Here is a 14,935-nt window from a genome sequence, read left to right as displayed (position 1 = left end):
ACCCATACCCCTCCTAACTAAACACCACCAGATTATGTGGCAATCCATCTAACAAAGATCTGTCCAACCACAAGCTGCCACCTTATGCCTTATGCCACGTCATCATCTTCCACCCACTGAAACCCTAATTCCCAATCCAGAAACCCTAGTCGCCGCTACCTCCTCCATGGCAACCACCCAACAACCCTCACCGGCCATCATGAGCTCGCCTAAGGTCGCCGTCGCACAACAACCATCGCCAGACATGAGCCGCCGCGTCGTAGAATACAACCAAAAGAATCACCATCTTCATCACACGAAGCTTCTCGCACTAGACTCACCTGCAAAATCAAAAAGCCAGAGAACCCAGTTCGTCGTCTACAACGTAGCTCCAAATTCTCGCGTCTTCCACCACCTGCAACCACATTGCGACTCGCCGTGCCGTTGCCATCAGGAGTCGCGCCACCTAATGTCTTCGCGTCATCAGCAAAGACGAATCCATCTCCTCCAAGTCGAATCCAAATCGCAACCTGCAAAGAATCCAAACAGTGAACCCCTTTCTTCTTCCTCGCGTACCATCACTACAAATTCATCACCGCATCAGATGCTGCACCAAAACCAGACTTGCAATAAACCTAGCCTGCATCGACGGTGACGAGCCTTCGACGACGAGAGCCTTTCACAATACACAATAACAAAACTTCAAGAGCGGCGAGTCTTCAAAAGTAACAAGCTTTGACATAGTGAAAAAGGAATGTAACGAAAATAAAAACCTAAACCACATTTAACTAGTTAACTATAGTACAAATAAAATAAGTTCAGTTAGTATAAATAAGTTTTAGTAAAAACAGTTTAAGTTTTTTAAGTATGAAAGAGTACAGATAAATTGTAGTTTGAAGTTTTTCAGTAAATTGTACCCAGCCCTAAGGTTTGTTACTCAATTTTCTCAAACCTAAACAATGCTCCAACGAAAATTGTCCAAATCAATAAAACTAAATAATTAAATCAGTTGATTAATTAAACGAAATTTATCTTCTTATGAACGACCTTGTTTTATTACTCATGAATAAAAAAATAAACATTCTCATAAAATTTAATAAGAAAAGAAAAGAAAGAGAAATGTATATCATTACATAGAAACTATAAAATGCCTTATGAAAAGAAAAACCATCAATCTTGTATAAAACATGTCTAACAATAAACTTATAATTAAAAAAACAAGAATTTTTTTTCTTTCAACCATCATTTTACCGATAGCTATTAGCATGTTTCACTCTCCAAGTTTAGAGTGAAATGACAAAATTAGGAGTTACTTAAGAAAGAATAACGTAAGGAAATTGTGCACGGATTTGAAAAGGTATATCAGGTAGCAAATGAAAGCAAAATCAAATGTTAGAAACGGGATTTTAAGCTTAAACAACGCACGAGTTAATTGAAAGTCTAAAAGCTAAAACAAATGCATTTTATTTTATAGTAAAACTTATTGATAGTATTGCGAAATTTTGTTAATTTGTGGTGTGTAAGAGTCACACGCAATTAGCCTTGTGAGATAGCCTTCAACAACATAGCATTGTCAGTTGAAGCAGCTGAAGGGGTTCGCATAACGTAGCCACTGGTGCATTGATGAAGACATTGAAGCAAATAACATATAGAATTTGATGATTCCACCTCAATTGTATATATGGTTTCATTTCTGCTTTTGGTGAAGACTTTGATGGTCACTAAAGACAAGAACTCAAGATCTGTACATACACACACTTCTATAGACAAATATAATTTCAATTTCTACATGCAAATGACAAGGCTTTTGTAGGCATCAATCTTCAGACTTGTTAGTGTATACAACTAGAAATGAAAAAAATAAATAAAGAATAAGATGAAATTTAAATATGAAAAACACAAAAAACATCATTATTTTCTGCACCAATACATATAACTCAACCCAACCATCACCTTCACAATGGCCTCCTCCACCTTTTCCAAATCCGAATAGTGCAAAGTTTGCAACAACAACACCGTTGGCCTCGTCTCAAACTTTTGCTTCTCCATGTTCCTCTCCGTCTGCCACCTCACCATGTCATGAGCCACCGGAACCAACCATTCCATCACCTCCGCCACCTCGTCGTGCCACCGTCTAACCGCTGCTGACTTCCCATCTCCATCTCCCTTCAGTTTCCTCCATTCCAACCACTCCTCTTTCAATTTCTGCCTCAACTTCGTCTCCAACCTCCCAGGCAACATCTCATACAACGCAGCGCGCGCGTCGTCCCCAATCGTAGCATCAGGCGCGTTCAAGCACCGTTCCGCCAACATAATCACGTTCGCGTACCGCAGCGAGAGCCCCGCCCCGCCCACTGTCGTGGCCGGCGCCAGCCGCATGACGCGATTGTTCCGCGCCGCCTCTGCGCCTCCCTGGGGAGGCGAGTGGTGGTACCGGAAAACCCCGGTGGATGTAGTCTTCTGCACTTGACAACAACCCCACACGCGCTTCCGAATGAGCAACTGCTCCTCGGTTTGTTCGAATAAAAAGAGGTTCATCCTATACAAATCGCGATGTTCAACGCGGCAACAACAATTCTCCGGCGATCTAGCAACCCTGGGGCGGTTATTATTCCTCCTCTTATGGTTGATACCTCTGGCGACATTACCCGTGATGAATATTCTGAAAACGGTACATATTCTGTTGTAGACAATGCAAACAATCCTCGCCATGAGTCCGACAACCTTGTCGAATGTCTGACCCCAAAGGGAGACTTGTTTGAAATACATAATCTGCCTCCGATAAAACGTGATTCTTTCATTGAAGCATTCCACCTTGACCTTGAGGCCGTTGGTTGCCCTAATGTTTCGCCATCGTTGCATTTTTTTCTCTGACGCTTCCATCTCCGTGAGGCATTCCATGGCCTTGTGGAGGCTCCTCGTTGCGAATACAAGCTTTTCCATGCTCTCGATCTTCTTCTCGACTTCGCGGGTTCCAAACTCGAGCTTGCGGGCATCTAGGGCTTCGAAGCGGGCGAGGTTTTGGTCGGAGCATCTAGCTGCGAGGCGGGAGACGGTAGCGGCGGCGAGGTTGAGGTCCTCGAGGCGCTCGGCGCAGGCGAGGGTGAGGAGGAAGCACTCGTCGCGGGAGTTGAGAGAGGAAACGGATTTGGACCTGATGATGTTGCGGCGGAGGTGGACAATTTCTTGAGGGGTGAGGGAGTTGTAGAGGGAGAGGAGGCGGCACATGGTCTTGGCGGCGTCGAATGCGAGGACGCCGAGGGTCTCAGGTGGGGAGGGTTCGTCTTGGATGAAGAGGCAGCAGAGGTTGGCGGCGCCGGGACATGGAGCCATGGTTGGAGGGGGTCACCAACCCCTTTCTCTCGACGACGTTGTAATATTGATTTGTGGTTTCTAAACTTTGACAACAAATGTTCGTTATTTAAATTTTGACAGGTCCTTTGACTGAGTTTTGGTGGTGGCTTGTGTGTTGGCTGGTGGGGTGCTTTTGTCAAATTCATCTAGTTTTTTCCTTTTAAAATAACCACTTTCTTTTGTTAAATAGCAGGTCTCAAATAACCACCTTATCAATAACCTAAATCAATTATTCGGTTGTTCAATATCGGTTTGAAGCATATTACGTTATTCTGGTAAATAATGTCAATCATTTTTAGCTCCTCCATTGAATCCATGCATGGTTAAACTAAAAAACAAAAAAATGAACCCAAAACTTTATATTATATGTACGAAATTCTAATGTGCATGCTTATTTTCAAGTTGGATAATCGAAAACATGTCAAAATATTAATTTGCTGTTATAATTTTAAGTCGATATGTTTACGTGTTGGTCTTTTGTTGAGCATGTTTAAATATTAAATTAAACATATTTTGGATTCAACACAGAAGTTACTCGAAGTTATTTTCATTCAAAATCAATTTTAAATTGATATACAATTAATTCTTTAACATTAGACCCAACCTGAATGAGTTTAAGTGGTTTTTAATGTGGCATTATATTCCACCAGTGAAGTCTAATGGACCCAACCCAAGTACCTCTAATCGTCAAACAGCAACTTATACCAGGCTCGTTACTCGTGGTGCATGCTGGTCCACTCTTTATGCATGCATGCATGCATGGCCTATAGTGATGACTAACGTCCAGCCATGACATCTATCAACAGTTTGGATAAGAGCTTACAGAGGTTTGGATTCCAATGGACCTCCAACAACCTTATTAGGTCCAATATGATCTCTCAAGAGGTCCAAGTCTAGTTATTAATAAAATGTAAAGATCACTGAAGAATGTTTCTTCCTATACCACTCCAAATGTCTTCCTGCACCTCCCCATTCCACAATTACCCTTATAAAAAGGTTTAAACAAGGTGGTTAAAAAAAATTTACTCTTTCACCTGTTTTTAAACTTTCAACCACCTGCATTTAAAACTCTGGTCCCCACTTTATATGCACTAACACACCTATACAGACATCTCACTTTCCTCTTAGTTCTTGTTTCTTATTTTTGTATGCTTTGTGCGTGATGGTGTGCTTCTAGTGGTGCAAAAGGTTCGTTCTTGTTGTGATGTAACAGCTTATAGATGCAACAAGGTGGTGTGGTGAAGGTTTCTCGTGGTGGTGGGTTGCAACAACTCGTCTCAGGTATGCGAAATTCGTAGAGACCTTCGACATATTTTAAAATCGGTTCATGAATTTCGATATCTTAGAAGGTCTTCAATAAATTTTGAAATCTGTTTCAGACCTCATCGATTGATTGATTTATTTATTATTCTTTTATTTTAATTGTTTATTATATCATAATGATTTGTTTGTTAAATTTAATTTGTTATAAATTTTATATATGATTTATATAGATTATTTATAATGTTTGTTTATTAATTTAATGATTATTAGATATTTTTGTATTTTTGTATTTATTTGTTTAATAATTTAATAATTATATAGATAATATTTATTAATTTTTATATTATTTTAATTAATTATGAATTATGTTATTAAAAGTGAATATTATGTTATAGCTGAATATTGCTTAAAACGAAAAAATATCGTCATGCTATGGATTCTCAAGTTCATTCTAGTTTTATATAAGATTTTTCTTTTTTCATAAAAGAAGCTGGAGAGGGAGATTTCAGAAATAATTTTACTACAAATGAAATATTTTCTTCTTGTGATCACTTAATTGAATGGGTGAGAGGGATGCCTCATGATCTAGGATTTGTCGTGATTATAACAAGGTCTGACAAAGTTACTGGTGTACGAAGAAAAAAAACGTTCGTCTTACTTAGATGTGAAAGAGGTGTGAAAAATCGAAAATACAAACCCGATGTGGAGGCTAGTGTATACGGAACTCGAAAATGTGATTGTTTGTATAGGTTAAATGGTAAACCATCTTCTGATGGGACGAATGGGTGTTAAAGGTGACGTGTGGACATCACAACCATGATTTAGCTGAAACTTTAGTTGGTCACCCACCCTTATGTTGGCAAGTTAAATCCGAGTGAACAATCATTACTCGTTGATATGACTAAGACTAAAGTTACACCATGCAAATATTTTATTAACCCTGAAAGAAAATAATGATCGCAATGTCACAACGATTAAACAAATCTATAACACAAGGCATGCATATAAACGATGATTGAAAGGGTCCAGAACTAAACTACAATAACTTATGATGATGTTGGATCGTGATAAGTACATTCATTCATTGGAGCAGGTGTGTCAACGAATAAGAGGTTATTAGTGACCTCTTTTGGAAACATCCTGAAGCGGTGACATTGTTAAACACATTTAATATTATATTCTTGAAGGATTCGAGCTATAAACAAAATAAATATAGACTTTAGCTGCTGTTAAGACTAGACAAGTGTATCGAATCGTATCAAGTAATATAATTGGCAAGACCAAGTATCGTTTTCCCTAGAGAGTCACGGCCTAGACATTCATGTGGTTTCTTGATTAATTAAGACCTGAAAATAAAATCATTGAGTTTATAATGCAAAAAATAAATATGAATGCAAGTGTTGATCAATTGACAATAAGAATGCACATGTGATTGGTGTATAAAATATGGAATGTTTATGTTGTTGGGGTTTCCGACTTATCCTATCCACTCTCATATATTTATGATTTCGTCTTCTTCATTAATGTTAATGCCACTCTCTAAAATACTTAAAACCCAATGTCTCGGTGAAGAAAGCCTATCCTTAATTACGAGTTCATACAATTCCTAGCATTCCTAATAATTAATTCTGAAGCGTAGGAGCTTAAAGGCAACCAACCCTCATATCCCTATGTTTAGGTAATACTGCTTTTGGTAGAGTTTCCCCAGTTCTAGATTTCCCTGTATGTGTCCATATCAACAAAATCAATAATCATGCTATTGAATGAGTTAAACAAAGAGAGCATAGAGCATAAAGGAAAATCCCTAACAATTAATGAAGTAAAACATTTATAATATAAATCAATTCAATACATGAGAGTTTCAAAGGATTACATCGTTTCCCCAACAACAATTGAAGTTTAGTTCACCATAGACATGGTGAAACTAGATGAAATATGGAAAAGAATGAAAGATAAAACCCTAAAAGTTGAAGATTGGAACTTTCGCATCCAAAATCCTCCTCCAAGGGATGGAAGGGAGTGTTTATGTGCCTCTTCTGTCAAAAGATACCTTCTCTAGGTCGTCGAAATCATTAAATAGCTCGTAAAAATAACAGAAAACACAGCCCAAGCCTAGTCACCTACGCTCAGCGCCCCACTTAGGGCGCCCAGTCGTGAAACAATGAATAATGGCGCTCAACGCCCTTGGAAGGGCGCCCACGCAAGAATTGCGGCTCAAAGTTGCGCTTAACACCCCCTAGATTGGCGCCTAAGCAGTATCTGCGTTGAGGGCCCCTAAAAGGGCGCACAAGCGTGGATTGCGACTCCTCTTCATGATGCTTTTCTAGTTCTTCTGAGTTCTAGCTCCTTGTTACTTCAACTCTTCTTCCAAATCATCTCAATACCTATTAAAATAAGGAAATCTAAGCATAAAATCAATTGGTTAACCTTCAACTCTCTGATTCCCCTAACTTAAGCAAATTCATGATTTCAAGCTAGTTTCTAAGTCAAAAAGGGTGTGATTAGTATCAAAATTAAGTATCAAATAACAGTGTTTTCACCCATTATCACAACCCCAAACTTAGAACTTTACTTGTGTTCAAGCAAAACAAGATGTAACTCTACTTTCACACAATCAATGGAATGGGTTAACACATTTCAAAACTCTTACTTCCAAGACAAGTAACCACTGTCAGCTTATCATACCAATGTCCGTCAAGATGTTCAAATGCATTCCTTCATTCAAACTTATTATGGCTTTCACACAATCACAGAATTTCCAACAAATGCTATTATCATGAATGATCAATCAACCAAGAAAATGCAATCATGTATAAATGGAACTACTCCTCACCAAGGAAAGTGTTTCATTGAAACACACAGGTGTATAATAAGGTCACTCATTCACTCTACTATCATAATGTCACATAAATTAACTTTTCCTTTCATTTGACCACAATCAATCATACTCACAAGCAAGTTATCATCACAAGGACTTTTCATGGCTAGTAACGTGGTTGGGCTAAGAAGAACATTGGTTTTTCTGGATCACAAAATCTTTGAGTTAAGAGAGACATTCAAATTTTCGAATTCAAGCACAATCTCTCTTTAGACAAACCATTCTCATTTTTCCCAATTTTCCCTTGCATTGAGCTTTGCTTTCTTTCTCATTCATCTTTCCTTTTCTTTTTGCTTTTCATACTTGCTCAACACTTAGCTCAATGCTTATTTATTTTCTTTTTCAAATTTTCCAACAAACCCCAAACTTGAACCTTTATCAACACCACACAAATGTTCTCAACTTAACTCAAGGTAAAGATTTTTGCAAAAGGGTTTCTTTTCAAATCATGCTTAAGGTTCAAGGTTCAAAGGATAGAACACATTGTGCCCCATTTTTTTTATTGGGATAAATATCATGCATTGGCTAAGAAAGGGATAATAAAAAATAGCCTCGATCATATGACACGAAAAAGGAAGTGATTTATGATAACGATTGAAAAACCGTTATTTTTATACTTAATTTTGATATTAAATGCACCCTTGTTGACTTAGAAACTTGCTTTGACTCATGATTTTGGTTTAGTTTTGTGAATAAGAGAGTTGAGGATATGTTTTATGATTTTATCAATAAATTCCCTTGATTTTGTAGGTTTTTGGAATGATTTGAAATAAGGGTTGAAGTATCAAGGAGTTACTGTGCAGAAAAGTCAAACAAAATGCAGAAAGTCAACAGTCAACCAGAATGCTGAAAAGTTGACCAGAGTGCAGAAAAGGTAGCGCTGAGCACCAACTTTGGGACAAGTTTTTCACTTTTTTGACGCCTGGGCACCGCTGGGGGGTGATTCTCAGTGCCGCACCCATCACTGAGCGGTATTTTGAGCACCGAGTGCCATTTGCATGGACCTGGGCCTGTTTTTCTATTATTTTTATGACCTGCTTTGGTCCTAGACCCGTTTTCTGTTATATTTATGCCCTATTTAAAGGCCAGAACGTCTTAGAGAATGTATCTTTTAATGGTTTAGGCACAGAAACACACTTTTCACCCCTTTGAGGGCAAAATTGGGGAATTGACAACTCTCCTTTTCTCTTTCTAGGGTTTCTATCTCTTTCATTCCATTGTACACTTAGTTCTGTCATGATGATGGTGAACTAATCTCATTTGTTATTGGGGAATATGTAACCTCTAAACTCTCTTGTATTTGAATTTTTCTTGAAGATATATGCTTTCATTCATTATTTGTTAGGGTTTTCTTGTCTGAATTTAAAGCTTGCATTGTTTAACTATTCAGTGTCATGATCATTGATTTTGTCGATATGGGAACGTACGAGAAAATCTAGACATGAGGAGAATTGATATGATCATAGATGGGGCAACAATGAAGAGTTTTCAGAGTGACAAAAAGTACAAAAAGAATAGTAATGGTTTCATGGGCTTGAATTTTGCATCTTTTGCTTTCGTTTCATTTCTAGTGAGAAATGTTTATAAATTCTTCGTTTTCTTTTAGTACAAGCAGTGTGAGACTTCACATAGCTTGGAATTAAAAGAAAAGAAGAGTAATTCGTTTTCCATAGTTTGTAGTACAAGTAGTCTTAGCTAGCTTTCATGTTTTGAACTATAGGAGAACTAGATGGCTTATAAACCCTTTTGGAATGAGAGAGTTAAGCAATGTGGGACTAAGAAACACCTAGGGACGTTGTTGGTTAGACCTTAGGCATTCAAGTCCCATATCTCTTGAAACAATCATCCAAACTCACTTCAAAAGCTTTATAAGAAGCCTAGGGGGTCTCCTTTGTACCTTACCTTGATTCAATTGAATTTTGAGTTGATTTGCACTTTTGCAATCCTCTTTGAGATAATATTCTGTCTCCTAAATCCCTATTTTGGGCAGACCTTATCTTGCTTAAGCAAGTGGCGGTCCTCCTTTGATGCTTATCTTAGAGCTTCCTTCAAGTGGCGCATCCTCAAGTCATAAGTTTCCTCTTTCTCAATCTCTTCCATTTTATTTTTTCTTGCCATTTCCTTAATTATCATTTAGTTTATTCATTCTAGGCATGCACTTCCCCATCAAGAATTCTCTTGATTATGAAATATTACCTAGGAATAGGAATAGGGCACTCAATTGCTTTAAGCTTATGTCATTAATGCGTGATTAATTACTAGGTGGACTAGCAATAGTAAACTAGTAATTGGGAATAGGCTCTCTTCACCAAGGAATCGAGTTTAGGATAATTTAGAAAGTTGCATTAACATTAATGACGAAGATGAATTTGTTTATGCATGAGAGTGATTAGGTGAAATCTAAACCCTAATAACATATTCATCTCTTATTACCAACAACATCCATCCACTTTTGTGTTTAACCTCAATTGATCAAATTGCATTCATGTTTATTTTTCTGCATTTTATATTCAAAAACCCCAAAATATTGTTCTTATAGTCTTGATTGGTTAAGCAAAAGCACAATAGTTTAGTGTCGTGAGTCTCTTGGGAAAACGATACTCGGACTTACCGTTTATTTATTACTTGGTACGATCTGGTACACTTGCCAGGGTGTAAACAATTTACTCATGGAAACCTGGGCAAAGTCATTAATGCTTTCAAAGTAATAGCAATCATTCAACAAAAACTCTAGAGCTCAAACCTCACACATGCTAATTTCAAGTTCCAATGATTTCATATAAGCATCATGTTCAGTATCATAACCACAATCATAACATCATGCATCTCTTCGCACACATTGTGAACAACCACCTGTATAAAAGCGTCATCAAGCATAACTCATCACACAACAAATAATCATCAACCCATTGCATCAAATATAAGTTTCATGTCAAGTACATCCAATAAAAAACAGAAGCAAATAAGTTCAACAATACAAAACAAAAGATAAGAAAAATCATGTTCTAGTAACGATAGCATCCATCAGTAGATGCCATCTCAATTCCTCATCCCATGCTGTCATCAGAACCTTCTTCCTCCTTTTCTTCTTCTTCTTCTTCCTCATCATCTTCATCATCATCGTCTGCATCATCCTACGCATCATCCTCCATGGCTGAAGCTCCAACTGCTCCAGCCTCTCCATAGGCCTGCGTTTGATTATCTGGCCATGCCATGAGAGCGCTAAACTCCTCCTTTTTCCACCGATGTCCAGGAGGCGTATCTGATAACGGTTGAAAAATTGTTATTTTCATACTTAATTTTGATATTAAATCACACCCTTTATGGCTTAGAATTACCATGAAATCATGCATTTTTATTAAGTTAGAGAATAAGAGAGTCAAAGTTGGTTTTCTTGGTTTTATGATTGGTTTCTCTTGATTTTGTAGGTTTTTGGAATGAATTGAAAGAAAGGTTGAAGATCAAATGGTTATAGTGTAGAAAAGTCAATCAGAATGCAGAAAAGTCAACCAGTCAACCAGAAAAGTCAACTAGTTGACCAGAATGTTGACCAAACTGCTGAGCGACAGTTATAGGCGCTGAGCGACCAGTTTTGGGTGCTGAGCGGCAGTTTTGGCCCTTGAGCGGTTGTCTGTTTTTATTTGGCTAAATAATGTTATCTTTTTGGCCCCAATGCGAATCAAAACTCAATCTTTGGTAGAGGGAAACGTCCACACCAGCTCTACACACCTTGGAGACCGTTCTTTGGATGCTTAGGCTCCAAACTACTCAATTTAGGGTTTATTCTTTCATTCTTCCATTGTATTTCATCTAGTTTCACCATGATATTGGTGAACTAAACCCTTTGTTGTTGGGGAACAATGTAATCTTTTGAAACTCTCATATATCCAAATTCTTATTTAACTCATATGCTTGCATATGCTTGATTTATCAATTGTTGTGTTCCTTACCTGTATTTAATGCTTTTATCATTTAACTCATTCGGTAAATGTTGTTTGTCTTTATTGATACGGGAAAGTATAGTAATGTCATGAACTGGGGTGAATTCCTTGATTATGCTAATACCGCCTAGAGATAGGAGTGGGACGATCAATTGTATTTTGCTTCCGTTTATTATGCATTATTAGTTACTAGCGGAGGCTAGGGATAACAAGCCGGTAATTAGTAATAGGCTATTTTCACCAAGGAGTTGGGTTAAGGGTAGACCAAGAAAGTTTGCATGGCAATATGATAAATAAGCGAATTAAATAAGAAGAGTAGATATATGAGGGTGGATAAGATGAAATTGTAAACCCCAAAAACACCATTCATCCATAGTTTTTCCTCAACCATTGATTCATTGCATTTGCATGTTTACTTTTGTTTTTGCATTTAAAAACTTAAAATCAATTTCTTCTCAAGTCTTATGCGATTAGGTTACTAGAAAGTTAAGGCCTAAGAGTCCTTTGGGAAATGATACTTGGACTTACCCGTTTTATATTGATAACGATCTGGTACACTTGCCAGGGACTTAACAAGTTTTTGGTGTCGTTGTCGAGGACTCGTGGTTTAACTTATCTAGTAGTGTAAACTGATTAAATTTGACTTGATTTTTTTTTTGTTCTAATAAATGTTTTCTAGGGTTTTGTGCCTAATGTTTACAGGATGCAGTTTGGACAAGAATTTGATTATATGGGCACTCAATTCTACCAAAATGATTTCAACCATTTGTGGGAACCTCACTCATACATGGGTCAAAGCCAATTTGGGCGAGCTGCCGAGCAACAAATTGCTCCACTCCAAATGATGGGTATGGATATGTCTTTCATTAGAAGTTTAGGGGAGATGCAACGTGAGGAGTTACGAGAACGTCAAAGACAACAATATTCTCCTACACTTGAAGAAAGAGAGAAGGAAGCTGAACAATGTCTTTGGCAAAAACAATCCTCTATGCCAAGAGAAACGTTGGGGGAAGCTGAACAACGTTGGCTGGAGGAAAATAAACAACATTGGCAGCAATTATCTCCATCAGAAAGCCGTGAAGAGACATTCCAGCAAGTACTGCAGAATATTATTTACTTTTCAGAATTTGATGACGCAAGATGTAAAAGGAAGGAGATGGAATTAGATTGCTTGACTGCATCTCTGAATGATTCTAGGGTTAGTACTGAAGTTAACCCTAGGGAGGAATGTTAAGCCACTATCTCTGGAAGTGATAAGGTTGTTGATGAGAAGAAAATAGAGATAGAGAGATGAAGAGGAAGAAGAAAAGTTGAGTGAGGGGGATAAAAATGATGATAAGGAAAAAATAGTGGTTGAGAGAAATGAAAAAAAGAGAAAAATTGTGAAAATAAAGAAAGAAAGAAAAACAAAAAAGAGAAAGGTGAGGGAGGAGAAAAGTGAGAAAAAGAGGAAGAAAGGAAAGAAGAAAAGATCATATGAAAAACCCCTTCCTCATTCAAAAAAACATCATAGGAAGGAAAAGAAGGTCAAGTGCTTTATGGAGATCTTCAAGAAATTGGAGATTAAAGTTCCTATGGTTGAAATATGGAAACATGTGCTTGGTGTTCTCAACTTTATGAAGAAATTCAGCGGGAAGAAGAAAAAGAAAAGAATATCAAGCAAGGGGAGTATCAACACCTATTGATGGGTGTTTGAACTCTACCGGGTCAAGCTAGTGACATAAAAAGAGCGCTTACTGGGAGGCACCCTAGTGATCCAAGAACACAATGTGCTCTTTTTCATTGGACGAAATTTTGAGCATTGGCTAAGAAAGGGCTAAATCAAAAGCGACCTTGATCATATGACACATACATGCAATTCAATCAATCACAGAAACTCAGGCAAAATCATTCATGCTTCCAATAGATAGAAAATATATCAATAAGAACTATGGAGCTCAAAAACCTCACACAAGCTTATTCCAATCCTTCAATCAAATACCTTGCTTAGCCTCATAATCACAATCACAAAATCACAATGCATTTGTTCACACAGCTTGTGAACCACCACCTGTATATCAGCATATTGTGCACATTCTCAACATCATCAATATCAAAGCATCATCAAGCAATACCATCATATAAAAATATCAATATCAAACCACTACATCAGATATAGTATCCAACCAAGTTCATCAATCCTACACCACTAAACAGAAACAAAAAAATACAAAAACAAAAGATAGAAAATCCTGTTCTAGTGCAGATAACATCCATCAGTAAATGCTATCTCATCTTTTTCCTCCATAGCTGGAGCTTCAACTGCTCCAACTCTGATTCCTTCCCCTTGCTCCCCACAGTCTTGATCCTCTTTCCTGATGAGGAGGAGAACATCCCTGCATCAAGTACAATTCACAAAACCACAAGAAATCTCATTCAAGCGTTAGTAAAATACAAAATTTCTTCCAATGAATGTGGAGGAATCAACCCCAAATAGCTGTGCTCTCACAAAACTCCAAACTTGGATGGAAAAATTGATAAATTTGGGTTTTCAAGAGAGAGGATGATAGGAGAAGTGTTGGGAAATATTTGAAAGGATGTTTGAAAGTGAAAGAGAGGTTATGGGTTTGGTAAAGAGTGCTTGGGCGAACCTGAGGGGTAAAAAAAATCAAATAATCTTTTTTAAAATGCATGTACCCCTCAACAACGCCACCGCCCGGCGTTGCGCGGTTTACATCCTGTTTTTTTTTTTCTTTTTAAAACATTTTAACCCTTTAAACCTTTAAATTCAACTTTCAAAATTTAATTTTTATGCAATTCCCAATCACTTATCTCACATATGCAACCAGAACAAGAATTATAACATGCAAAAATGAATCAATCAACTGGGTTGCCTCCCAGGTAGCGCTTGTTTAACGTCACGAGCCTGACCCAAACCTTTCTAGCACCCATGAGTAGGTGATGGGCTGTCGCAACCCATACAAATTTGATTGCATATGAGAAATGTAGTATAGCTAGGGAATGACCCCTAGGTCGTCTCTCAAAGACCAATTTTGCGGTTCGAGAATCGAGTCTAACACGAAGGTGGGGGGGTTTGAAAAGGTTTTGCAAAAATTAAAGAACTCAATAAAGACACAGATGCAAACAAACTAATTTAAGATAGCATGGTAATTAAACTAACACTATTAAAGACCTTAGACAACATTCAATCATCAAACACTGTTACAAAAAAAATTAACAAACACAGTTAAAAATAATTAAACTCAACACTAACTCAAACACATTAAACTCAACCCAGTAACTAAATTAATTAAAAACCAAGGAAACCAACAAGCCTAATTTAATCCTAGCAAATTACTTGACACAATGGCAATTAACAAATTGTTGAAAGGCTTTTGGTCGCACAAAAGTCAACAAACCTAAATTCCCCACTAATGTAGTATAGGGGTAACCTAGGATCAATCCGTGGACTTGGTACTTTTTAAGTTTGAAAATTGTAGAATTATAGCCTAATTATTTAGTTACTAAAACTAGGTGGGGA

At 37.5% G+C, this 14,935-nt stretch overlaps 1 protein-coding gene across 1 annotated transcript; it reads right to left on the bottom strand.

Moving 5' to 3' along the window:
• Positions 1-209: 209 nt before the first annotated feature.
• Positions 210-3,312, bottom strand: LOC106758233. The gene is made up of 2 exons (XM_014641176.1): positions 1,933-3,312; positions 210-509 (listed from the first exon to the last, which is right to left on the bottom strand). The coding sequence occupies exons 1-2, from the start codon at positions 3,310-3,312 to the stop codon at positions 210-212; spliced, it is 1,680 nt and encodes a 559-aa protein (XP_014496662.1).
• Between the last annotated feature and the right edge of the window lie 11,623 nt (positions 3,313-14,935).

This window comes from Vigna radiata, chromosome 4 (genome assembly GCF_000741045.1).
Source record: "Vigna radiata var. radiata cultivar VC1973A chromosome 4, Vradiata_ver6, whole genome shotgun sequence".
NCBI lineage: Eukaryota > Viridiplantae > Streptophyta > Magnoliopsida > Fabales > Fabaceae > Vigna > Vigna radiata.
This window is presented reverse-complemented; position numbering and strand designations above follow the sequence as displayed.

What these genes read in the sequence shown, in the direction of transcription:
- LOC106758233 (XM_014641176.1), bottom strand. Translation starts at nt 3,312, where the DNA reads ATGGCTCCATGTCCCGGCGCCGCCAACCTCTGCTGCCTCTTCATCCAA. An exon ending in TGGAGGAGGCCATTGTGAAG is followed by an intron (nt 510 to 1,932) that starts GTGATGGTTGGG and finishes GATTCTTTGCAG; the next exon opens with GTTGCGATTTGGATTCGACT.